This window comes from Heterodontus francisci, chromosome 4, assembly GCF_036365525.1.
Source record: "Heterodontus francisci isolate sHetFra1 chromosome 4, sHetFra1.hap1, whole genome shotgun sequence".
NCBI classification, from domain to species: Eukaryota; Metazoa; Chordata; class Chondrichthyes; order Heterodontiformes; family Heterodontidae; genus Heterodontus; species Heterodontus francisci.
In genome coordinates, this window is record NC_090374.1 from 160574032 (window position 1) to 160601678 (window position 27647).

Below are 27647 nucleotides of genomic sequence, written 5' to 3' on the forward strand. Positions count from 1 at the left end.
CTGTGGATAGATCACACCACTTCTCCTCTGCATCTCTTGCACCAAGATGTCCAGTGCGATGCAGAAAATCTTGGTACTTGTTTTCTGCCATATTGTGTCATTTTTGAGTGCTCTGCACCTCAAAATCACTTTTAAAATGACTTTCAGCATCCGTTCCAGGCACAATGCACTTCCCCTTTAAGATGTGCAGACTACCTTTAACTCGTGCAGGCTAGTTTACAATGGTGCTAGGTTCCCACAATCTTGTACCGCCTCTCAGCACCTAGCGCTGGCTGCATGCTACATTTGAAATAACAGGTGTGGGGAATTCTCCTATCGCAATCCCTGTGCCTGTTTTCAGGCCCTGTGCAATTTTGCTGTCTGTGTATCTCAGTGAGTATTCTTCAATCTGAAGAGGCACGTTGTCACTTGCCCTGTTCACACATCTCCCCTGTAGAGAGCACCAAACTGTATTGGATGATAAGCAGCACTAAAAGGTCCAGGAAAATTCTAAGGGCAGCTGTCAGCATAATGAACGGCAAGCATCGTTTGTTTGCTGCTGACTGCAAAATTCAGACCAGAGTTCTGACCAGTCCCAAAATACCAAATCTAGTTCAATAAATGTACATCTTTATGAAAAAGTGCTTCCAGGCCTTCTTTCAGTTTAGAGAGCCGAGTATTGTTTACTTCATAATGAGCATGAATTTCACTGCAAATTACATCATTGCATAAGATGTTGCAAACAAATGGAAGATGGTTTGTCAAACATTTTAACTTTATAGGAGTGTTTACATGCTTTTCTGGTTTGTTCTAGAGTTTCTAACTTGCTGGTGGAGCACAATACAATGGGTTTCAGTGTCTACCAATCTGTGGGAGAGTGGCTGGAGTCCCTTAAGATGAGTCGGTACACAGAAAACTTCAATGAAAGCGGATACACTTCGTTGGATATTGTGACAAAAATAACTTTAGAGTGAGTAATTTCCCATTCACTTTTGCTGTTTGTGCTGGATAAACTGTTGGTACAATGAAGTATTCACAAGTCATACATGTTCCACTAGACTGTCAAACTCCATAAAAAGATCCATTGAATGAGGAGTCATTGTTCCTTCCTGTGCTCCTATCTGATCAGTGCTATATGTCCTGTACAATGAACACACTAATGTGACAGTGACAATATTCCCCATGCTTACCTGCATTGACTTCTATATTGCCATTAACTTTAACACAATCGGGTCAGTAGCCAAGCATCTCCGACTGGCATTATTTTATTGACCAATTCAGTAAAAGGAAGATTATTTTATCATCAGCATTTTAAATGGGCTAACGTAGGTTTTAGGAAAATACATACTTTTATTTTAGCAGTGTGGTACTGTCACTGCACACATCCTCACTATCTTCAGCCTAAAGTACGAATTCTGCAATACAGTGGTGCTCTTGGCCTGGCTAAGTATTTTACAGAACTTACAAATTGCCCTGTAGAATTCTGCAATCCAGGAATACTTGCTAGCTTTCTATCATGACCCATGTATGGATTGAATCACTTAATATCCACACCCACAAACTAACTGTTCACAGTGCTGCACAGAGCCTTGTACCTCATGTCCCACAGGAAAGGGAGAGAGGTAATTTACACATGGGGCTGTGCAAAAAAAAGCTGTGAGTATTCCTGGATCATTCGTACTTTAGATTCAAGTTAGTGAATTTCTGCAAGGATCTGTGCAGTAATAGGACCATGCTGTTATCCCTTTGCTGCTGCCACTTGTCCTCTGTGCCCTACATGGTCCTGTTCAGTTTATAGAATTCACTGAGGATGGATTCTGTGAATGTGTAAATGTATCTTGAAAGCTATAAAGAAATTTAAGTACATTCTTATTCAATGAATTAAGTTGCTGTGATTTCTGTTTCTGGATTATTTGTTTCGCACTACAGTGGAAAAATATGCTGAGTGAATCATCTTTATTCAGATTTGCTCACTTTTTAGTTTTTGTCCTCTGTTTTCTTGTCGTTTCATCGACTGTCCTGCCAGAATGTAGGGGAAGTAAGACAATTCACTCCTCCCTAGCTTGTGCATTTTGTCTGTTTGTACCAATGCATCTGTGTCCACTCACTTATCATTTGGAATCAATTTCATTGTATGCTTTTAATTTTCCGCCAACTTAACCTGTTCACATGAATTACAACGGTCCTTTTGAGATCAGTTCAATTTTAAATCTTCAGTTGTAACACGATTTTGCTGGACTTTCCTCTACTAACCTGACCAATATCAGTCAAAATGGTGGGAACATGTGGCATTGAGGCCTACTGCTGTCTCCCCACCTGACCTTGATTTCCCTACCACCACCTCTCTGGGTCCATCGCAGGCTGGCCCTTACCTCATTTTCCGCATGCAATTGCTGGCAGGGGTGTAGTAGGGGGTAACAAAGCACAGTCTCCCATCCCATTTAACCCTTTGACCACCACCTCAGCCAGTGTTATTACTGCTCCGCAAGAACCCCTAGTTAAAGTTGATGATAACCCCAGGGTAACAGCAGGATAGTTCCAATGTGCACAATTGTTGCAGGGAGACAGGAGAGAGGCTGCCATGTGCATAAAGTAGGAAGAGAGGGACCATCAGCTTTTATCGAACTTTCTAACAACTTGACAATAAAGCTTATAATTTTGAAAAAGCAAATTGACTAGCTGTCATTAACTTCACTCAGACATATTTACCAAAGAGATGGTGGTTTAGATACCATTGTACCACAATGTGTCTTGGGCATCCACAACTGTCATACATGATGCTCTATGCATTTGTATATATCTCCATCATTTTTTCAGTATACATTTTAGCTGGTGACAGAAAAGCCTTTGTACTCTTTATTTGAAAAATTGTTGCATTGTCTTCCCACAGAGATTTGAAGAGAATTGGTGTGGGCCTTGCTGGCCACCAAAAGAAGATCATGAACAGTATTCAGGAGCTGCGAGTCCAGTTTATGAGTGGCATGATGCCCGTGTGACTCTATCCCAATAGCTTGAGCTGTCACTAGCCATTCAGCACTTTTATTTTACCTGATTTGTGACTTGTATTTATTCCAGTGTGCAAAAGGGGGGGAGGGGGGAATGAATATCTGGAACAACAAAATGTGATTAATGCTCACCTTACTGTTCCAGTATTTGAATTCACTAAATCCTGAGACCTTGGAAAAATCATCTTCACTGGAAAACAGAGAGTGGAGACAAGTTCAATAAGGGGTGCAGTTCATTCATTTACTTTCACATCAAGCAGCACTGAATACCTTGGCACACCTGTAAGGTGTTAATGGCACCTTTAATATTTTCCTGCATTAAAAGACTCAAATTCTCCTTTGAGAGCATCCGACTTTCCAGACAGTTTCAACTCATCGAGAAATGCCAGTAGATCCATAATAGTTTACGTAAGTTTCCTGTGTCGAGTCTTAATGACTGACAGTTGTGTATTGAAGAGCAATATTAAGTTTACTACTTAGTAGTAAGATGTTTTGTAAATTATAAGTGCAGTTATAACATGCTGTATTTAATAAGTTATAGAATGTAGTGTATAAAGTCTTTGCTTGACTCAGTCTTGATCAGTATGTATTTATTGATTAAAAATGTTACCGCGTAATGAAAAATGTTATTTGAAAACATACATATTTACTTTGCTCTTGCTATATTTGAATATTCATGTGTATATACTGTACAGTTTGCTACTGCAGGGTATAGAATTTTCTCTGTGTAACAAAACTAACTACATGATTTGACTAAAATGAGTGACACTTTCTTAAAACTTCTGTTTGCGGACCCTGCTTTTTGTTCTGGTCAGTGCGTGATGCTGAGAGGTTTTTGCAATAGTATTCTTTATCTTGTGCTGGTGAGGGATTACTCTATTGAGAGATAATGGACTGCCATTTTATGTAGGAATGAATTTAACAGCACCAGTCATTATTTAGGCTTGCACTTGCACGTTTACTTTTTGTGTGACAAGTTGCTGAAAGTGTGGGCTCATAATGTCGCAACAAGGGAAACAAGGCATCTGGAACCTGAGTGAACAGGGCAAGAAACTGTTGATCTCCTTAACCAGATTGAAGAATTGTGAAAGTAACAGCGCAAGGACTAAAAAGGAAGTGCAAATTGGAGTGGCAAATCAATGCAAAATAAGCTACAGTAAGCAAAATAAAGAGAGGGAATTAAAGATGCATTAAAAGCGAGAAAAAAAAAGAAAAGAAAAGTAATTTTCTTTTAAATCTCCAACAATTAAGCCCTGAAAGAATGAGACCCCACACTTGTAATAGTTAACTTTCAGTGCAGAGAGGTCGTTTAGAAGTGATTAATGTTTATCACTTTGTTAAGCGGGTACTTAGACCGAAGCAGACAAGACTTAACTTTCTGTGGCATTTAGTCTATATCTACGACACAAATACAGCGACTTCATGTCATTCAATGCATTTCAATAAGCCAGTGCATTGCTGTTTTCATGAAGCTAATGACATAGTGGCACAACATTTAAGGAAGAAAATAGTATGAGAAAAATAATGGTACTAAAGACTGACAAATCCCCAGACTTGATGGTTCCCAGCCCAGGATTTCGAAGGAAGTACGTGAGGAAATTGCAGCTGCTTTACCCATAATCTTCCAAAGCTCTCTTGATACACAAATAGTCCCTTCAGATTGGAAAAGTGCAACTGCAACTCCATTATTCAAGAGAGATGTGAGAAAGAAACCAGGAAACTATTGGCCTATTAATCCAAAATCTGTTGTAGGGAAGTTATTAGAATCTGTAATGAAGGACAAAGTGACTCCTAATTGAATGTTTTGAGGAAGCAACTAAAGAAGTAGATAGGGAAATATCTACAGAGGTAGTTTATATGGACTTCCAGAGGCATTAGATAAGCTTCTGCATAAAAGACTGGTAACTAAAATTAAGGCTCATGGAATTGAAAGAAAATTACTGACTTGATTAGGAGATTGATTAGGTGGTAGAAGACAGGAATAATGGGTATTTACTTGAATTGGAAGGAAGTGACTAGTGGTGTTCCACAAGGATCTGTGCCAAGGCCTCAGCTAATTATTATATTTACTAATGGCTTAAATAACACAATAAAGAGCCATATATTCAAGTTTTCCAATGACACAAAGATTGGTGCAATAGTAAATAGTGTAGATGGGAAAATAATATTACGAATAGACAAGTGATAGATTAAGTGAGTGGGAAAAATGTGGTAGATGGGTTTCAACATAGGTGAGTGTGAGGCCATCTATATTGGACCAAAAATGGTAGATCCATGTATTTTTTAAATGGTGTAAAGTTAGGAATAGTGAAGGTCCAAAGAGATTTATGGATCAATGTATACAGATCACTAAAATATAGTGGTCAGGTACAAAAAATGATCAAAATGACTCATGGAATGTTAGTCTTTCTATTTAGTTAGAATTTAAAGGATGGAAAATTATGCTGCAGCTATACAAAATCCTGGTTAGGTCACATCTGGAGTTTGTATACAATCCTGGGCATTGCACCTTATTAGCCTTGGAAGGAGTGCAGTGCAGATTCACCAGAATGTTACCAGTATTCCAAGCATTAGAGTCATAGAGAGATACAGCACTGAAACAGGCCCTTCGGCCCACCGAGCCTGTGCCGATCATCAACCACCCATTTATACCAATCCTACATTAATCCCATATTCCCTACCACATCCCCACATTTCTCCTACCACTACCTATACGAGAGGCAATTTACAATGGCCAATTTACCTATCAACCTGCAAGTCTTTGGCTGTGGGAGGAAACTGGAGCACCCGGCGGAAACCCATGCGGTCACAGGGAGAACTTGCAAACCCTGCACAGGCAGTACCCAGAACTGAATCCGGGTCACTGGAGCTGTGGTGCTAACCAATGTGCCACTGTGCTGCCTGGATTAGATTATGGGGAATTATTACATATAGAAGGTTAAGTGGTGATTTGATTGAGGCTTTTAAAGTTTTGAAAGGAATTGAGAGGGTAGATAGAGATTTTTTTTCCCTCTGGTGGGGCAGTCTAGGACAAGAGGACATAATGTTAAAACTAGACACTGGTTAGAAAAGAAGTTATAAAATGCTTCTTCACACAAAAAGCAGTAAATGCTAGATTAATTAATGATTTTAAATCTGAGATTGATCGTTGTTTACTTGTCAAGGGTCTCAAGTGATATGGAGCCAAGGCAGTGGGTGGATGGAATTAGAATACAGATCAGCTATGCACTCATTGAGTAATTGAACATGTTTAAGGGGTTGAATGGCCTACTCCCAGTCCTAGGCTGATACATCAGTTCTCAAGATGGCAATCTAATCTTGTCATTTGCATAAAATATTGTCCAGAAATTTGAAGTTGCAAATCAGATTTAACTCATTCAATTAACATACACTGAAACAAGCCAGAGTCATTTAAACACTTAGGGGCTTATTAAGAACAAAAGCCAAGATGTCAATTAATTCCAGATTTACTGTAAAAAGGCAAATAATCTAATTAAGGAAAGCTGAGGAGTCTTATTTATGTTATCTTTCAACTAAAATGAATTTAGAGGATAACTCTGGCTCTCTGTATAAAAATTGTCTCTGTGATTCTTACCTTACTTTGCTGTGCCAACAACTATATTCAGCATTGCACTGACTTTTTGTTGTGTTTTTTAAAATCTGGTTTGTTGCCAACCTTACACAGATCTGAAGGTGAGATTTATGATCAAAGATAGGTAGAGATGAATTGCAAAGCAATTTAAGCATGTGGAACTGTTTATTTATCATTGAAATACATTGAAGTAGGTCACATTTTTCAACTAAGAAATGAGTGATGTTCACTGCAAGTGGGGTCACTTTCAACTTTCAGAAGGCCAACCTGTGGAGTGTGCCTGCAACTTGCCCATTCCACCACTGAAGAGGCTGGAGATATTTTAAAGCCTCATTTAAATAGAATTGGACAGCTGCAGGCACCAAATGGGTATCCAGATACACCACGCTGGTTTTAGGTTGTTGCGATATCAGGTGCCTGAGGGTGGCACAGCCAGCAGCAAGGCACATCAAGGGTGGGTCACAATTGTGGTGGGTTTGGGAGGTGATCAGGTTCTGTGCCGACAGTGGCTCAGAGTATTTTTGTGGGGCACAAAATAAATTCTCCAGAACCTCCTGGCCCAACAAAAGTGACTTAAAACATACCTTTCCAGAGCCTCTTTAGGCTCAATCACCAGTGAAGTTGGTCAGAGAATGTACAGTTCTGATCAGTTCTATCCTAAAATGACAAGCCTGGTCATATATGGGTCCTAAGACCTCAATTTGCATATTAAATTGGGCCTTTAAATGGGACACAGGCAGGCCCGAGTGGTCGGCCCTTGCAAAAGTGACAGGAGGCCAACCATCAGGATAACGGGGCAGTAAGTCTACTGACCCCATTTGAGCCAGGTACCAACCTATTAATGATATTTTCAGCAAGATAAATTGATGCACAAGTGAGTGAGATTTGGACAGGTTTCCATATATTTGCTGGGTTAACCACACAGACCCTTTACCACATTGCCTCTGTGTTTCTCTTTCCCATTGTGCTACTGTGGCTCCAACAACATCACGGTGTTGAGCTCTGCATGATCTGAGCCAGATGTAAGTGGAAAAATCTGATCGAGACACTCAGGTTTGTGTTTCCACTTGCTACCAAAGAATACAAAATCACTTCAAACTTTCAATGCAGACATATTTTCCATCTGTTTCAGTGCTTAAAGTGAAAATTCTGGTGAAGCCTTGTATATTTATTTGAAGCCTCTATGCATGCCGGCCCCAAAGTTCCAAGGGATGTGTCCAGTTCATGACTATCGGTATCAGAGTTTGCAAGATTAGTAGGCGGGAACTTCATTTGCATGGGGTGGGCGGGTGCAAATGCACCTAGCGGCACATGTTTATCACTCGCCTGCCTATGGGCCTGAAACTGGAACAACTGCCTGCCCGTGTTGGGATGGACATGATGTTGGGGGTGGTTGTGGAGTAGGTTATGCCCCGAGGCTCCCTCCAACGATACCACCTCTACAATGTGGCCGGTTCAGGGATTTAAATAAAACCAGGATTTCTGTCTTGTGGGATTCAAACCAGCCTGGACCCCACTGGTAGGGCCCACATGCACTCTTGTGGAGGCCAGCACATCTCATCCTCATTGGCATAGTGGCCACCACTGATTTTGAACAGTCTCAACTGAATTTCTAGTGGACCTCTGACAATTTGGCAGAAATTATCAAGCTTAAAGAATGTACAAGAATGGGAATCATGTGAAAGTGGAATACAATCCCACTGTTGCTTGAGATTGGAGTGAAGGCAGATTTTTGGGTGGAGTAAATGAAGCTTTGTGCGGCATGTCACCATGCAATACCTAATCTGGGAAAGTATGAGCTTAATTCAACAAGTTGAAAAAATATTCTATTTCACAGCACTGACATCCCTCACCTTGATGAGAAAATACATTCATCCTGTAAAATACATTTATCTTTTCCCCCCAAAAATATCAAAATGGCAATACAAATGGACAGCAACTTCCTGAAATAATTAGAAAGATGTGGTAACTTTCTTAGCAGAGATTGATACAGAATATTGTATCCCCTTTAAATACTACAATACTGATTACAAAATAGCATGGGAGAGGGGATAGAAGCATTAAAATAGCATGAGAGCAAATAATATGGTAGTAGGTACAACTGAAAACAGTTTAGTATCAAAGTGCTGAAGAAGATGGTTAAGATTAATTGGATTACTTTGTATGTAACTTTTAAAAGCTTATCCTGGTGAGTAGACAACTGAAGTCAGACAAGGAAGTGCAGGACTGTGGTGTGAAAAGTCTCCTTTTTAAAGTAGAGGATAAAGTGTGTGATTATTTGTAGTTTTTCATTAAATTGTTGCAAGAATGTAAAACAATTTCCAATGCTATCATAATTTTGAATTGCGCTTGAAGTTTGTGATAGGTTATCTGGAAGCACATAGGGATTTATAAAGGAATGTGAGATGTTTTTGTAGGTAATGTGTAAGTTGAGACTGAACCTATGGGGAAAGAAATTTGATTTCTCACATAGCAAAGCAACTTATAGTAGAAGCTTAGTGATCCAATCAGCAGCATTGGAAGCTCACATTTACTGAGTGACAAGCAATCCCACATTAATGCTATTAGGCTAACATTTTGCTTTCAGTTGTTTACAACTTTAATAACAACCTTAGCGTGCTTTATTTATTTTAAGAACAGTATCCCGAGACTGCATCTGTATTTTGTTTCTGTACATGTTTTTGTAGTGTAAGATATGAAATTTTATATTTTCATAAAAATAAATTTTTATATCAGCATTTTTGTGACCCTCAATTTGATTACCACTGCAAAACATAAGCAGCATAATACTTCAAACTTTCACAGGTCACTGCACTTCCCCAATTATCAAGAAATAAACATTTCCATTATTTAAAATATAATCAGGCCCAGATTTATGAAAATATTGCAATTCCTATGAAAGTTTTCTCAGGGTAATTTTATGAATCTGTGCAACTGGCTCAAAGCTCTGCCCATTCATATCAGACATTGACGGGTGCACATTGCCCACATTGATCGGAAAATCATGTGCCACGTGCGCCTAGAGTTTGTGCCACTGTCAGGCAGCCACATCTAACTTTATTGAAGAGAAATTATAATATTTTATACTTTTTGGGCAACATTTGTGCCAATAAACAAGGGCAAAAGTAATAGAATCAACCACTTCTCTATATTCTCACAACTAGTTTATAAAAGAAATATACTTCCATACACCTCTAAAGAGATGTATATTCTTCTCCCTGCACCTCCCTCAATTGAGTTAACATTCACCCTTTCCCCCTTTCTGGTTCACATTCCCTCTCTTCTCACCATTCTGGTTCATGTTCAATCTCCACTCCCCAAAATGTTTCTGGTTTCATGTCTTCCCCTCATTCTGGTTTAAATTATTTCTCTTCTCTTCACTGTCAACGTGGCCTGGAGAGCCTGCAGGTCAAATATCATACAGATAGTCGATGGGACCCCTAATCAAGAAGATGATGAGAGGAGAACCAGCCATTTTATGGGGAGAATTTAAAGAGACGAAACCCCCCCACAAATTGTACTGAAAGCAACAACTTGACACACACCTACTCTGACTGACACAAACCGATTCAAACACACATTAAAATAAAAGCAAAATACTGCTGGAAATCTGAAGTAAAAACAGTGCTGGAAATACTCAGCAGGTCTGGCAGCATCTGTAGAGAGAGAAACAGAGTTAATGGCTGGAATTTTACAGCCCCCCCCAATGAGTGGCCTCCTGGCGGGGTGGGGGTGGGGGGCGAATGGTGTAGTGGGGGCTGTAAAATTGAGTGGGAGGCGGGGTGGGGGGGGAGAGGGGGGTGGCATTCCTGCCCCTGCTGCAATTTTACACGGGGTGGCAGCAGTGAGAAACGGCCCGCCCACCCCAGGCCAATCAAGGCCCTTAAGTGGTCATTTAAAGGCCTCCTCCCGCCGCCACAGGTATTTTACTCTCGGCAGCCGGAGAGCAAAGGCCTCAAGCACACCGCCTGGTGAAACCAGGCAGCCTTCTTGCAGGCTGGGTGGGGGTTGGGGGGGCCCTCCCGATGGAGCACCCTGTGCCCCATGGAGGGCCACCCCCAACACACAAAACTCCCCTACCCCCCCCCCCCCCCCCCCGTAACCGACCCCCCTCTTGCCTTACCAGGGCCCAGCTGATTGTCCCCAGCACGGCCCTAAAAACTTATCTGAGTTCCGGGGCCATCCTTCCTGTTGCCTCCAGTGGCTGGGTGTAGTCCCAGCAGTGGCTCCTGGTGGCTCTGCTGGGACAAAGAGCTGCTGGCCCGCTGACTGGCCGGCAGGTCCATTAGGCAGGACTTCCTGCCTCAGGAAGGTGGAAGTCCTGCCCAAGATCATTTAAGGGCCTGGGGAGCGAAAAATTCTGACTTTTCGGCCAGTGGGCGGGGCCTCCCATTCAAAGTCAAATCTGGCCAATGTTTCAGGTTGATGACTTTTCATCAGAATGAAAGATCATCGACCTGAAAGGCTAACTCTGTTTCTCTCTCCACAGATGCTGCCAGACCTGCTGAGTATTTCCAGCACTTTCTGTTTTTATTTCACGCAAATATTCCCTGACTGACAAAATGGCCTTAATTTTTATAGAGGGGCAGGAAAGGTGCAGGGGGGCCTGATAGTGGGCAATGAACCGGACGATGTTCTTTACAAGAGTGCTTATTTGAATAAATGTTTGCAGAGTATTGCCTAACACCCGGCCGTACTGCCGACCTGGCTGGCAGGAGACAGTGGGCATCTGGTAGCAGGAGGCCCCATCCAGGGTAGCAGGAGGCCCCATCCAGGGTAGCAGGAGGCCCCATCCACAGTAACAGATGGCCCCATCCAGGGTAGCAGGAGGCCCCATCCACGGTAGCAGGTGGCCCCATCCAGGGTAGCAGGAGGCCCCATCCAGGTATCCATCTGAATGGACCTCAGCAGTCAGTGCAGGGTTGAAGGCTCTGGCCATGAAGGGGAAGCTTGGTGCAATGGAGGTCGAAGGTTTCCTTGTGAGACCTGGAGGAGCTCTCCTGCCCCTCCTAAGCCGAAAGGAAACCTGAAATAAGACTTTAAAATTCACCATCTGGCCCTCTTCTGGCTGAAGGTTCACCTGCTAACATTTTTACCTAATGGAGGAGCCGAGCTACTCCCCTGCTCAGGGCTTCAACTAAAATTGCAGATTTGAATATTTAAATTAGGACGTCGCATCCTTTCTTCGGGTGTCCCGCTCTCCTGCTCAAAAGAGTGGGCTAAGATCTGGACATGGTGGGAAGATTTTGGAATCAGAGGGGGTGGTTAAATAACTGATCATATTTTAACTGCTCTCCTTGCTTGCTTTCCACCAGGTGGAGGCAGTTAAAAATGGAGCCAAACATTCCGCAGTTGACACAACCCTGCCCTGACTTGAAACAAAGGACTCAATTGTAAGCTACACTCCTCGCCCCCACCCACAAACCCCACCCCCATCAATCCTACCCCACCCCAGCCCTCATGCCGGCAGGATAGGATCAGGCGAGGGGTTGATATACCAAAAATGTTGAACCCCTCTCCAACCAGCCATGTTCCTAGCCGTTGCAATATTAACAGCCATGAGTTACAGGATTGATGTGTCTCCTGATATAGAGAGTTGGGAGGCTCATAAATATATGGAAATAGGGGTCTTACAACATGAGGAACAACTTTTTTATGAATAGAGAAAATTTGCTGGGCTATGGGGAAAGGGCAGGAATGTAGACCTAGCTGAGTTGCTGTTGCAGAGACCCAGCATGGATATGACAGACTGAATGGCCTCCTTCTGTCCTGTAACCATTCTATGATTCTATGATGCAGTTAGTCAATGCAATTTTAACAAGCGCAACTTGAGTTTTGCACAGGTTGGCGAAGTTGCCAGGAGAGGCTGGTGGGATTGAGTGTGACAGATCAGGGTGATGAAAGTAAAGGGGACCCTATCTGAATTAATTGTATACACAGTGTATAGACAGAGACTCAGCTTCCTTGACCAGTCTGAGGAGCAGTTCTTTAGGAGGCTCAGATTGTCAAGGCAAGTGGGTATGGACCTCTGTAGCCTCCTGCAGGAAGACCTCCTGCTTGCTGGACCAGGTGGCTATGCCATGCCACTGCAGTAAAAGAGACCTCTGCTCTTAAATTTTACAGCTCTGGATCCTTCCGAGCTGCCATGAGATACATATCAAGGGTGTCACAGTCAGCTGCTCACACATGTATCAGGCAGGTCATTGATGTGTTATTTGCCATGGCCAGTTGAAATGTCTCCTTCCCAACTGTTGGAAGCAGTCAAACGGAGAGAGCATTGGAGTTTGCAGCTCTGGATGGCTTTCCACAAGTGCAAGATGCCATAAACGGCACACATATAGGGCTGGATTTTACGAGCCCGCTGCCAATCTCCGCAATCTCCTGTGCGGCGGTGCATTTAAATAGCTGGGGCTGCCCACACCCCCCCAATCACGTGCAGGGGGAGAGCTGTCCATCCCCGACAATAGTGTCAGCTGCCTGTTTGCAGGCACTGGCGCCATTTTTAAAGGGCAGCCAGCCCTGCCGGTCAATTTGAATTTTTAAGGCAGTATCCCTCCAAAATTTATCCAATAAATTTCTAATGCCCCTTTCCCACTCCCCAATAACAATTACATTAACTATTTGCCCTTTCCCCCAAAAAAACTTCCCTTTTAAATCTGATCTTCGCCACCCACAAACTGCACAAAGTTTAAAGTTCACCCTTTCCCACCATTCCCTACACCCATTATGTTTATTTGACCCCATCCCCACTATCCACCCCCCCCACACTGAAAATCTTACCTCCTCCCCCGCTCCCCACCAGTGTCACGCCAGCTTTCCCAAGGCAGGGAATTGAAGGCGCGGGAGTGACGGCTGCCGCACTGAGGATTGCGGCGGGCCAAGAAGATGGAAGGTAAGTTTATATAAATGTATTCATTTTATTGATTTACACATTGAAATTCAGGTCCCGTCGCTTAGTGGCGGGGGTGGGGGTGGCCACCATGGAGTCTTGCTGCCGCTGGGAGGATCGGGCTGGGCCGTCCCTGCATCGGCCTCCATGGCAGACAGCTCCCAGACCCACATTCCGGCCCCCCCACCACCACAGAGCCCGATGTCGTGGGCTTGGTAAAGTCCAGCCCATAGTCATCTGGACACGCCCCTGACTAGCCAGGAACCTCTGTTATTTGCAAGGGTTTCCACTCCATTACTGTTCAGCTTCTGTGCAACTACAAGAAGAGGCTCATGCAGGTACCCAGCATTCTGACCAGATGCCTTCATCTTATGTCAGTCCAATATCCCACGCTCCCCCCCTCACCCCATGCACCATCTTACAGGATGGCTGGTTGAGGACAAGGGAGATCTTATTCTATCATGGCTGATGGCATCTCTTCGGAACTTCACTATTCAACCGCAGAACACATACAACACAGTACCACAAGATGCATCATAGACCAATACTCGCCAGTCAATAATTGTGGCATGTATTCTCCATAACATCATTAAACAAAGAGGGCTGGTGGTGCAGGAGGAAGAGGATGATAAGGAGGAAAACGGAGAACCTGAGATATGTCGTGCAACTCATCTTGTGGTCGAAGATGTAAGGGTGCTCTCATATCTCAGCACTTCACCCAGAGATTTCTTAAACCAACCACTCTTTTGTGGCCAGGCACCCTTACAGTAACAATCTTGCAACCTTTGCTCCACTGCTTTACAATCCTTCAACTTGTCATCTTGAAAACATTGACACAACTTCCCCAATTTTGACATTAAAATCACACACAGAAATTGCCTTGAAAGCAGAGAACACATCAAAATGACAGAAGTGAAAAAGGCTTTAATGTACACCAGAAATCAAACCTTAACAAGTTAATAAGTACAGGTGTGGACCCAATGTGATCCTTTTAGCTGCATGCTTCCTACAAAGTGCTACCACTGCTTGAGCAATGCTGTTGGGAGGCTTCTGAATATCTGCTTCAGGCTTCTGAGATGCTCATAGCCAATGGCCTCTGGCTGCTGGCGGCCATGGGGGATGTACTACTGACTGTTCCTCCTATACTTTTGTCAGGAGAAACTGGGGCAGCTGGAATTCAGGTACCATATTAGCTATTGGTTGTGGGGATGACAACGAGGCCAACAGGCCGAAGTAGGCGGTGTGCATAAAGAAATGTGGCCCGCACGCAGGGGGACCACATCGCGGAGCCTCTGCAATTCCAAACACGGTGGCTCATTAGCATGTCCGGGGCGGCCACCACCCCGATCACGTGGAGGGGGCGGGCATGTCGTCTCCCACCACACCCCACACAATGGCATAGCACAACATACCTGCCCTTTTCCACCCCAGAATATTTACCTTGACAATTTTCCCTTCCCCTTACCCCCCTCAAACAAAGTTCAGAACATTTGCCCTCTACCCCTTCCCATTACCCCCCCACCCCTGAGCAATCCGCAGCATTGGAACCCTGCTCCCTCCCTCCCACACAGAGAAAAGTACCTCCTGCCCCTCTCCCCACAGGTATCGGGCCTCATTTCCCTGAACGGGGATTCGAAGTCACGGCATTGCTGGCCACCAGCATAAAGATTGAAACATGGTGGCTGAATCGCTGCGGGCTGCATGGTAAGTAGGCATTAACATATTTTAATGCGGGTCCCGTTGCCAAGTGGCCACGAGGCATCACCACCACCGCTAAGATCAGTAAGGGACCTGCTGCCGTCACCGTTGGTGGCAGGCCTCCTCCATGGCAATTTTCATTGCCCCTCTGCCACAATTCCCTGCAGCAAAGAGGCTTTAAAATCCAGCCCACTGACTACCTGCAAGAGGTGTGCACATACTGTACGCATCCTGCCAACCTCCCTCACTTGAGGTAGTAGCACCTCAGCCCTGCTGGTCTGCAGGACAGCAGATTGGAGGAGATGATCAGCTTAGGCTGATAAGTGGCAAGTTACATTCATGCCATACAAGTGCCAGGCAATGACCATCTCCAATAAGACAGGATCTAACCATCTTCCCTTGACATTCAATGGAACTACCATCGCTGAATTCCCCACTATCAACATCCTGGGGGGTTACCATTGACCAGAAACTGAACTGGATCAGCCATATAAATACCGTGGCTTCAAGAACAGGTCAGAGGCTGGGAATTCTGCGGCGAGTAACTCACCTCCTGACTCCCCAAAGCCTGTCCACCATCTACAAGGCACAAGTCAGGTGTGTGATGGAATACTGTCCATTTGCCTGGATGGTTGCAGCTCCAACAACACTCAAAAAGCTTAACACCATCCAGCACAAAGCAGCCCGCTTAATTTTCACCCCATCCACCACCTTAAACATTCACTCCCTTCACCACCGATGCACAGTAGCAGCAGTATGTACCATCTACAAGATGCACTGCAGCAACTCGCCAAGGGTCCTTAGACAGCACCTTCCAAGCGTGCAGCATCTAGCACCTAGGACAAGAACAGCAGATGCATGGGAACACCACCACCTGCAAGTTCCCCTCCAAGCGACACACCATCCTGACTTGGAACTATATCACCGTTCCTTCATTGTCGCTGGGTCAAAATCCTGGAACTCCCTTCCTTACAGCACTGCTGGTGTACCTGCCCCACATGGATTGCAGTGGTTCAATAAGGTGGCTCGGCACCAACTTCTCAAGGGCAATTAGGGATGCCAACGATGCCCACATCCCATGAAAGAATGATAAAAAAGTTGCTTGAAAGCCCCAATCTATCCTGTCCACCAGCATCTCTAAGGTGAAACAAATATTGGAGCCCAAAGTCTACATTGCAGCAAGATGCGCCTTTAAGAAGGCTACAAAGGCTTGGAGCACTGTTTCTTGCTGTGAGGGCCCAGCTGCAGTCTGCCTGGATTTGGCCACATAGGTAGATTGCAGAGTTGATCTGACAGGGGAGGGGAATCAAGATGAAACATTAGAGAAAAGAGACAAGACACACAAAGAACTGGGAAAAACAAACACTAATAGAATAAAAAGTAGTTCCGAAATAGGAGGAATCAGACAGTAGGAAAATGCTCGGTTTTAGAGTACATATGTCTAAATATCTTTTTTTTATTCGTTCATGGAATGTAGGCATCGCTGGCTAAGCCAGCATTTATTGCTGAGCTGCCTTCTTGAACCATTGCAATCCTTGGGTGTAGGTACACCGACAATGCTAGTAGGAAGGGAGTTCCTGGATTTTGACTCAGTGACAGTGAAGGAATGGTGATACAGTTCCAAGTCAGGATGATGTGTTGCTTGGAGGGGAAGTTACAGATGGTGGTGTTTCCACGCATCTGCTGCCCTTGTCCTTCTAGGTGGTAGAGGTTGCAGGTTTGGAAGGGATTGTCGACGGAGCCTTGGTGAATTACTGCAGTGCATCTTGTAGATGGTAGATGGGAAATTAGTGTAATGAGTTCTTTTTATGTTGTCTGATGCAACATAAATGAGATGTGTGGAATTCAATTGATTGAAGATCTCTAACAGGTTTATTGACAGTTAACTTATATACAGTGCAGAGCTAACTATTTACAGAACCTGCCTCTGGGTGTTACAGTAGCAGAGTGTCTCAGGCTTTGAGTCACCTGACTGCATCCTGGTACTTGGTTCGTGAGCAGACTAAGATCTTAAAGGGACACAGCTCTTAAAGGCAATCACACAACATCGCCTTTCTTTCCAAAGATACGTCTCATATGCTAAAAGTAAAAATACATAAAATTAGATAACATCAAAATTATTTACGCATGACTAGAGATTGTGAAATTTACAAGTACAGACTCAACAGTCCATGTATCATTTTGGTGGTTTGACAACTCTTGCTCAGCGAGTTTGCGTCTCATCTGTTGCTATTCTTTCTGAAGTTTCTCCCTCTCTGCATTTAGTCTCAGTTGCTCTGCCTTCAGCCTGCTAATACACTGTGTTGCTTTTCTCAAGATGACCACTTTTGGGGCCTTGTCATTCTTGGAAATTTCCGGCACATCATCGCGGAGTGCCAGACAATGCTTCAACTCATTCCTCCTCTGCCTCTTCATGGCATTGTGTGACCTATGCCTCTCCTTATCCTCTGCGTCTGAAGGTCCTGGGCTCAAGGTAAAGAACTTGCTGGCGGTGGGGGGGGGGGGTGGGGTGGTGGTGGGCATGGTGGTGGGGGGGTGGTGCGGGGTGGGGAGAGTGCGCGGTCTCATGGAGATATCTGTCTGTTCTGGCTCGTTGTGGTGCTGGTGGTTCTCTAGAGAGTAGAAGTGAAGGTGAGGCATAGTTGTGCTGTTGCTGGGTTTGAGACTGCACCATTTGATGCTGGTCAGAGTCTGCGAGCAGGTTATGGTCTTTGGAGATTTCCACCTGGCAATGCTCTCGTGGATAGTAATGATGTTGAAGTCCTTACACGCTGGTAGTCCTGCCACTGCTGGATGCACTCATGTCCATCAGGTAGAATATTTGTGGTTTCCATGCCAACTTGCCATATCAGCATTGCATTATTAGTGTGCCACTGCAAGGGATGGGTGATCCATTATATGCAGTTAGCTTGGCAATTGTCGGTTGTATCATTGATTTCTAATGACTCCAGTACATATCTTTGAAGATTTGGACTGGTAGGGTATTTGCACTAGCACCGGTGTCAATCTTGGTGCTGAATATATGTTTGCCAGCTTTCTTTGGGCACGTGATGTTAATAGTGACGAAAGCTTCCTCTTGTTTGACTTCATTAACATGATGTCTCAGGTTCACAATGTGAAAAGCCAGTTTGTCTTTTGGCTGGGAATTGCTTCTCTCTGAGTCTTGTCTCTGGTCTGTTTTGCCCTGGATTTGGTGTATTGACTTGCATTTGTGCAGGTCTCTGATGCCTTTCTTGTTGCAATTGCCCTGTTGTCTGTTTGTTTGTGTTCTGCTGTGACAGCAACCTGCTTGATTTTTTTTTATTCATTCATGGGATGTGGGCATCGCTGGCCAGGCCAGCATTTATTGCCCATCCCTAATTGTCCTTGAGAAGGTGGTGGTGAGCTGCCTTCTTGAACTGCTGCAGTCCATGTGAGGTAGGTACACCCGCAGTGTTGTTAGGAAGGGAGTTCCAGGATTTTGGCCTAGCGACAGTGAAGGAACGGCGATATAGTTCCAAGTCAGGATAGTGTGTGACTTGGAGGGGAGCTTGCAGGTGGTGGTGATCCCATGCATTTGCTGCCCTTGTCCTTCTAGTTGGTAGAGGTCACGGGTTTGGAAGGTTCTGTCTAAGGAGCCTTGGAGCATTGCTGCAGTGCATCTTGTAGATGGTACACACTTCTGCCACTGCGCGTCGGTGGTGGGGGGAGTGAATGTTTGTATATGGGGTGCCAATCAAGCGGGCTGCTTTGTCCTGGATGGTGTCGAGCTTCTTGAGTGTTGTTGGAGCTGCACCCATCCAGGCAAGTGGAGAGTATTCCATCACACTCTTGACTTGTGCCTTGTAGATGGTGGACAGGCTTTGGGGAGTCAGGAGGTGAGTTACTCGCTGCAGGATACCTAGCCTCTGACCTGCTCTTGTAGCTATGGTATTTATATGGCTGGTCCAGTTCAGTTTCTGGTCAATGGTAGCCCCTAGGATGTTGATAGTGGGGGATTCAGTGATGGTAATGCCATTGAATATCAAGGGGAGATAGTTAGATTCTCTCTTGTTGGAGATGGTCATTGCCTGGCACTTGAGTGGCGTGAATGTTACTTGCCACTTATCAGCCCAAGCCTGGATATTGTCCGAGTCTTGCTGCATTTCTACACGGACTGCTTCACGGCACCCCATCCACAAACATTCACTCCCTCCACCACTGACCCACAGTGGCAGCAGTGTGTACTATCTACAAGATGCACTGCAGTAATGCACCAAGGTGACTCAGACAGCACCTTCCAGCTCTGCGACCTCTACCACCTAGAAGGTCAAGGGCAGCAGATGCATGGGAACACCACCACCTAGTGCTTGCAGGTGCTGTTGTCTAGCTGCAATGGCTTCGTATTTCCTGCCATCTTCCCGCAGTGCATTGATGCTGTAACCTTTCTTTTTCCCCAAGAGGTTCTTCTGAAACGCTCCAATGGTGTTGATACAGTCACTTGCTCCATTATTTGGTCCGCCAGCTCAGTTTCTGACAAATTGCATTTGTCACCCTTACTACGGCATCTACTGAAAAACTAGTCTATTGATTCCTGTGGTTGCTGCCTTTAGGACATTAATTCCAGGCAGTGAATTCTAAAATTCATTCTTAATCTCAGCTGATCTTCTAGCACTTTCCATATCTTTGCGGGATCTTTATGATCCTCTTCAAATAAGCCTGAGGTATTGATTCTGTATAATCCCTCATTTCCAATTGCTATCTTTATTTTTGCAGCCTGTTTTTTTCTGATTCTGCAATTACTTGGTCTGTGAAGCATAATTGCATCCTTTGCTTGAAAAGTTGGAATTTGGATAGGATATCAATGGCTTTCCAGTTCATGCTGGTATATTTGGTATGCATCTTTTTGCTGTTCCTTTGCTTAAGACTCTGCATTAAGGCTTGTTCTATGACTCTGTTCTGGTTTCCCTTTAAAAAAAGCTCTCTTGGCTGCTTTGGTTGATAGGAACAGGTATTTAGCAGTGCCTGTCTGTTTATCTAGCTTCCAGCACTTTAGGATGTCTGTTTACACAGCTAAGCAATAGGCATTTCAAGTGCTTTTTAATTTCTCTGCTGGAGTTTGTTTATACAGCCATTTAATAGGCAATTCTTTACACTTGAATGGTTTTATGAGTTTTTTAACATTTTGGCTGAGTGAATGAAAGCTCTTCATGCTGGAGTGGTTTAATGAGTTTCTTTTTTTAAACTTTAGCTGCAAGCTGTGTGAATGAAGAATTCCTGTGCTTTTGCTGTTGGGCACCTCCTGTAATGTCGCAAACCTCTATCAGTCTGGGGGAGCCTTTGGAAACAATTGATCAGCCTGAGATAGGGATTGGCCTGTTTTTTTTTTGAATGAGCCTTTAAAAAAAATCAACTTTGCAAGCAACGCGAAGCTTTTTTTAAACTGGGATTCCTGGACTGTTGGGACAATGACTCACCCAATCGCAGTGATTGATTTGCAAACTGTCTTTCAGTGCTCGGTCTGCTACAGCTTGAGGTAAGTGTTTTCTTCTTTCCCTGTTTGGGCCAGTTTAAAAAAAATTTTTCTCCCTTTTAGCTGTGGGAAGGTAGTTTTTAAAGCTGTTTTCCCTGTGGTCTTCAATCTTAGATTCTGTCTTTCACCATAGCTGCCACCATAGAATGAGTTCTTTTTATGTTTACTGATACAACATAAATAAGATGCGTGAAGTTCAGTTGGTTGAAGATCTCAAACAGGTTTATTAACAGCTAACTTATATACAGTGCAGAGCTAGCTACTTACAGAACCTGCCTCTGGGTGTTACAGTAGCAGAGTGACTTAGGCTTTGAGCCATATGACTGCACCCTGGTATTTGACTCATTAGCATACTAAGGTCTTAAAGGGACATCGCTCTCAAAGGTAATCATACAACAATAAAGTTGGTGAGGCACAGGCAAAAGCTGTCACTATGATATAATGACAATAATGGAGACCTATCTCAAAGAAGGTGAGCACTGGGAACTTAATATTCCTGATGACACGGTATTTAAAAAAGATAGGGAAGGGAGAAAAAGTGGGTGGTGGTAGCAGTGTTGATAGACGATACTGTTACAGCATGGGAAAGGGTGAAAGTACTTGAGGGTTCAAAGACAGAACTAATTTGGTTAGAATTAAGGAATAATAGAGGAGCTATTACACTGCTGGATGTATTCTACAGGCCTCTAAATAGCCAGAAGGGGATGGAGGAGCAAACCTGCAGGCAGAAAGGTGCAAGAATTTTAGATTAGTGATAATGGGGGACTTCAATTCTCCAAATATAGACTGGATAAGTAACAGTTTAAGGAGCAAGGAGGGGGACAAATTCCTGAAATATGTACAATGGAACTTTCTTGATCAATATGTTTCCAGCTCATTGAGAAAGGAAGCAGTGCTAGATCTAGCTCTCAAGTGGGGCAAGTGGAGCATATTTCAGTGGAAGAGGATTTGAGAAACAACGATTGTTACATAATTGATGCTGAATTCAAGCTCTACTTAAAAGGCCACTCACCATTTCATGTTTATTGCTGCTAGAACTGTGAAGAAAGCCTCTGAAACACATCGGAAGAATTTCTAAGACACTTTGTCAAGACTTCATCATCACTCAGGCAACTTTTCCTAAAAAGAGTACATGCTGTGCTACTCCACTTTATTGGATACTTTATAGGAAACACCAGGAGAAAGGTGCTTGATCACAGGCAGCTTGCTAAGGATCCTCCTCATTCTGGGAAAAGAATTGGAGGAGGACATGAGGCCAGGCAGAGCAGCACCAGCTGCTGCAGGAAAGAGGGAGACAGGAGGGGGAGGAGGGTGATGTGGTGTACTTCCTCCCAGCAGGTACAGGACCTCCTTCATCCTCTGGACCTCCTCCACTAGGACATCCAGTGCCCCATCCAAGAACCTGTGCATTCTCTCCCTCAGCCCAGAGCCATCCTACAATATGCCACTGTGTACCAGTCAGCACAATCCACACCTTCAGCGGAAGTTGGTGCAAGGAGCCCACATATACTGCTCCATGAAAATTGCACCGAATTGGCACTTGAGTGCTAAACCTGCAGGTTTCTGGTTTATTATGGCAAGTTACGATAATCAACACAAAGGACCAAAATGATGTGCTAAATCCAGATTTTCAAACAGGTTAGTCTTATTAGCACTGCACCCAATTAGTGCCTGTTTCATCCTTTGAGACCCAATGGCACAGCAACTGCAACCCTCATTGCAATTTTTGTATGGACTGGCTACCTACTCCTCTGTGCTCCCTGTGAGGAAGCAGCAACGCTCCCTGCTAAAACCAGGAACTCACCACACCTCCAAAAACACTCCAGAGTACTTTCAGACATTTGACAATAGCAGAATTTCTTCAAAATTACCTTACCTGCAGATTGGGTACCTGGCACTTTAAATAACACTAGCACTGAGCGCCTCATGCAGCTTTGGTGAGTGGCATAGAAATTAATTGAATAGACTTGCGTGTTCCAAATTTGGAAAATGGGCATCACATTGGCCTATAGGGTTGTGTGATGTCATGATTGGATCAGTTCAGTTGCTCCGACGCTTGTAGGGGTTGCTCGTGCAAGCACCCTTAAGAGGGTGTGCTGTGTAGGCCGCAGCATAAGAGGCTGATGGCGGATTGCACTGCTCCATGTGGGAAATTGGCTTTCATAGCGCCGCCTTCATCTGCATTACAGATCCAAATTTCACACGCATAGAGTACAAAAGAATGGATGTATGTTACCCACTGAACTATTTTGGCTAATTCTGGGCACCACATGTTAGTAATGATGTCTGGTCACCACACTACCAGAAGGACGTGGAGGCTTTGGAGAGGGTACAGAAGAGGTTTACCAGGATATCACCTGGTCTGGAGGGCATTAGCTATGAGGAGAGGTTGGATAAACTCAGATTGTTTTCACTGGAACGACGGAGGTGGAGGGGCGACATGATAGAGATTTACAAAGTTATGAGCGGCATGGACAGAGTGGATAGTCAGAAGCTTTTTCCCAGGGTGGAAGAATCAGTTACTAGGGGACATAGGTTTAAGGTGCGAGGGGCAAAGTTTAGAGGGGATGTGTGAGGCAAGTTCTTTACACAGAGGGTGGTGAGTGCCTGGAACTTGCTGCCAGGGGGAGGTAGTGGAAGCAGGTACTATAGAGACGTTTAAGAGGCATCTTGACAAATACATGAATAGGATGGGAATAGAGGGATACGGTCCCCGAAAGTGCAGAAGGTTTTAGTTTTGGCAGGCATCAAGATCGGCGCAGGCTTGGAGGGCCGAATGGCCTGTTCCTGTGCTGTACTGTTCTTTGTTCTTTGTTCTTTGTTCAAGAGAGGGTGCAGAAGAGATTTGCTAGAATCATGCCAAGGACACCAAACTGGCTGCAGTATTCATTGAGGAGATTTGCTGAGAATGGGTGCAGGTCAAGCGGTTCAGATGATATGAGATGTGGTTGGGATTATTGGCAGAATTGAAAGGACAATGCGGGAGGTTTATCTTACCTCTCATGGGTGACAACACAGCAACAAGCAGGATGCTTAGGGAAATATCTGAGAACCTGGGAGTCACCTTCCCTCTCTTGCCAGCCACGTACTGAAGTTTTGCTGCACTTTCCAGTTGATGGACTCCTATAAACTTAGCGTCCCTTGCAGACTTGAACCGAGGCTTTAAATAGTGGCTAGGAAATTGCATCATGCAGGTGGGCAACACATCAGCAGACATATGATTATGATGAGGCACCCAGAAGCTTTATTTGAATGATACCTGCCTGTTAAAATCAGCTCGGCCTTTACATTGTGTGAAGTTTGGGCTTGTCATTCACTCTCTATATTTCACTACTTTCATACACTGCAACAGTAACTACGCTTCAAAAGTACTTCATAGGCTGTAAAGCGCTTTGAGACATTCAGTGGTTCTGAAAAGTGCTATATAAATGCAAGTCTTTCTTTTTTCCCATCCTTGTACAATCCACTCCAATTGCTTAATTCATATTGATGTCAAACTTTCCCACACTGACATAAACTTTCCCTGATTGTTACAAACTTACCCTGTTTGACATAAACTTTTCTTGATTGATATAAGCTTCCCCTGATTATCACAAACAATAGAATCCAAGGCTGTCCTGCCCCACCAGCATCATGCCAAGTTGAGTTGATGTTGCTTAAGGGTGCTCTCCCATTATTTAGTAAAATCCACATTTTTTTAAGCTGCAAATCCATCAAGAATAAAATGTCAGTTTGGGACAGGATGCCCATTCCTTTTGAGGCTCCCCATCGGCAGCACAGACTCAGAAAATTACCCCCCTCCTCGTCTCCGCTTATACAGTAGACTTTGTTTTTCAAGTGGTTCTGCAATATTATTACCTCAGGGACTCTGCTACTGTGGAAACAGACTGGTTTATAGTGGGGAGACATATTGCACAGTACTTGGAAGAAAAGATAGTTGTTTGCCTCAGGCTGCCTTACAATTAAGTAATTGCAACCAGTAAGGATAAAACCACTTCACTGGCTTTTATACAAGTGAACTTGGCCATATTGGCTGCCAACAGCTAGAAAACCAAACATCTGATGAAAGGTCATCAACCTAAACCATTAACTCTATCTCTCTCTCCACAAATGCCAGCAGACCTGCTGAGTATGTCCATATATTTTTTTATTTAAGCCAGCAAACAAGATTGTCTCTGCCTTCGAGACACAGGAAGTGGCTGGAGAAATTACCTCTGAGGGAGCACTGTCACCTCCTTTACTTTACCCCATTGCTGCTGAAGTCAAACTGCAACATAATTTATTGTTTGTAAAGTGGGGAGAGCCCTCTATTGGAACAATGCCATTATCTGACGTGCAACAGATCAATCTGCCACAACACATTTTCTTTTGAGACAAGGAGGGTTGGTTTGGCTTTGCATCAAATTTTCCTTTGTATGATTGCTCAAAGAATGTGTTGGAATTATAACAATCGTTTAAACAAGTTTGTGTTACAAATTTTACATTAAGTCACCCCATCTTGGACAAAAGCAATCATTTAAATTGGTTAAGATTTATCATTAATTATCTAATCGATGATAGAAAGGCACCAATGATAGAGGTATCAAAAATAGATTATATATTAGGAGATGTGCTATTATTTATTTACATTCTTGGAATGTAGGTATCATTGGTAAGGCTACATTTATTGTTCATCCTTAGATGCTCCTAACTGAGAGGCTTGCTAGGCCACTTCAAAGGGCAGTTAAGAGCAAACCCCATTGGTGTAGGACTGGAGTCATGTATAGGCCAAATTGGGTAAGAAAGGCAGGTTTTCTTCCCTAAGTGATATTTGGGAACTAGTTGGGTTTTTACCTCCATGTTCACTTAATGTTCACTTTTTCTGATACCAGCTTTTTTTAAAAAGAAACTGAAATTCGCAAACTGCTATAATGAGATTATTAGACAAGCACAAAAGAGAAATACTACGGATGCTAGAAATCTGAAATAAAAACAAAAAATGCTGGAAATACTCAGCATGTCTGGCACCATCTATGGGGCGAGAAGCCGAGTTAATTGGCTGAATGTTGTGGGCCTCCCAGAAGCAGGTTCAGAGGCAGGGGGTCCCATAGAAGTGCGACAGGAGGTTGGGGAGGGGGTGGCTGCAGGTTTGCCGCCTCCCGTCGCACTGGAATTTGCTTGGGGGTGGGATAGGCCAACAATGGCCTTCCCACCGAGAGGCCAATTGAGGCCCTTAAGTGGCCTATTACCAGCCACTGAGGGCCTCTTCCTGGCACCGCTGGGATTTAACCAGCAGTGACAGGGCCTCCACCGCGTCAGGAGGTCGCTCAGTAAAAAAAGGTACCCTCTCTGCGGGCTTTGTTGGGGGGGGGGGCCCTCCTCCATGGCCAATCTGTGACCCACAGAGGCCCCCTGCTGGGAAACACTCCACCTACATTGAAACCTCTCCCCCTGCAATAAACACCCACCCTCCCCCCCAACCCTTGCTGGGGCCTGCAGGTCTGGCCCTGGAGACCCTACCTCGCTCACCTTGGTCTGGGCACCAGCACTGAGCTGGGATCCCAGGCCTCTTGCAGTACTGGCAGTGGCCAGCACTCCTGGTGGCACTGCCAATAATACTGAGCTGTTGGCCCACTGACTGGGTGACGGCTCTTGAAAGCAGGATACCCAACTTCAAAGGGACAGGAATCCTAGTGCTGGGCTGTTAATTGCCCGAGCGCCATACAATCGTCCCGGGGGGCTGCAAATGGCCAAAGCAGGGTTCCTCCTGCCTTTTTGGCTCAGGAGACCCATCCGTCCAACAAAATTAGCCGAAATGTTTTAGGTCGGTACTCCAAGCCCCAGATTCCTACCCTAATCTTTCACCAATCCTTGACCTTCCTACTCTCCGGCTGCCATGACAGGCTTAATTCCCTCTGTGATAAACCCAAAGCTTCCCTCTGTGTCTCTCTTCCTATTCTCCAAAGGGCCCATTGAGGCACTCATCGATACCTCTTTACGAGCAGCAACCCAACTGCCGCATCCTGCTCTTTCACCAACCTTTGCAGCCAACGCACCCACTGAGGGCTAATCTTTTTTTTATTCATTCTTGGAATGTGAGCATTTTTGACAAGGCCAGCGTTTATTGCCCATCCCTAATTGTCCTTGAGAAGGCGGTGGTGAGCTACCTTGTTGAACACCTGTAGTCCATGTGGGGTATGTACTCCCACAGTGTAGAGAGGAAGTTCCTGGATTTTGACCCAGCAACAGTGAAGGAACAGTGATATAGTTCCAAGTCAGTTTGGTGTATGACTTGGAGGGGAACTTGCAGGTGGTGGTGTTCCCAAGCGTCTGCTGCCCTTGTTCTTCCAGGTGGTAGAGGTCGCAGGTTTGGAAGGTGCTGTCGAAGGAGGCTTGGCAAGTTGCTGCAGTGCATCTTACTGATCTCTTTCCGATCCCATTAACCCTTCCCAGCACTGACCCAATGGACTCCTCCTGTGGATCAGCTATCACCGCCGCTCTCCAGATCTCCCTCCAGAATGTCCATTCACTTGTGAACAAGATCTTTGCCATCCATAAGCTTATTGTGGATGGTTACATCAACATCATAGCCTTGACAGAAAGTTGGCTGATGGACGATGGTGCCTTTCACCTTAATGAAGCCCCCTCACCTGACGACATCTTCCGCCACTTGCACCGTTCAGACTGCTATAGTGGCGGTGTGGCCCTTAGCACCAAATTATACCTTGGTCTGTCCCCATAGTCCTCTGGCACCTTCTCCTTCTTTGAACACCTCACCTTGCTTCACCCCTCTCAGCTCTCCTCTAAAATCCTCATTATCTCCTAGCCAGCCAAGTGCCATGACAAGTTTCTCACCGAGCTATCTTCACTACTCTCCTCTCTTGGCTTCTGCAATGAATGATTTCTCATCTTTGGCAATTTAAACCACCATCTCAATCCTTCATGCCCTCTCTTCTCTGAGTTCACTGCCCTCCTATCCTCCATCATAACCATCCCTCGACCATGCCATCTCAT

The 27647-nt window shown here is 44.5% G+C and overlaps 1 protein-coding gene across 1 annotated transcript in view; it reads left to right on the forward strand.

The window, feature by feature from the left end:
- The window catches only part of LOC137369368 (ephrin type-A receptor 5-like), a 389228-nt gene extending 384039 nt beyond the window's left edge, over nucleotides 1–5189 (forward strand). The window contains exons 16-17 of the mRNA XM_068030470.1: nucleotides 794–949; nucleotides 2870–5189. Coding sequence (XP_067886571.1) covers nucleotides 794–949; nucleotides 2870–2975 — 262 coding nt within the window. The 3' untranslated portion in view covers nucleotides 2976–5189. The remainder of the gene's footprint in view (nucleotides 1–793; nucleotides 950–2869) is intronic.
- The last annotated feature ends 22458 nt before the right edge of the window (nucleotides 5190–27647 follow it).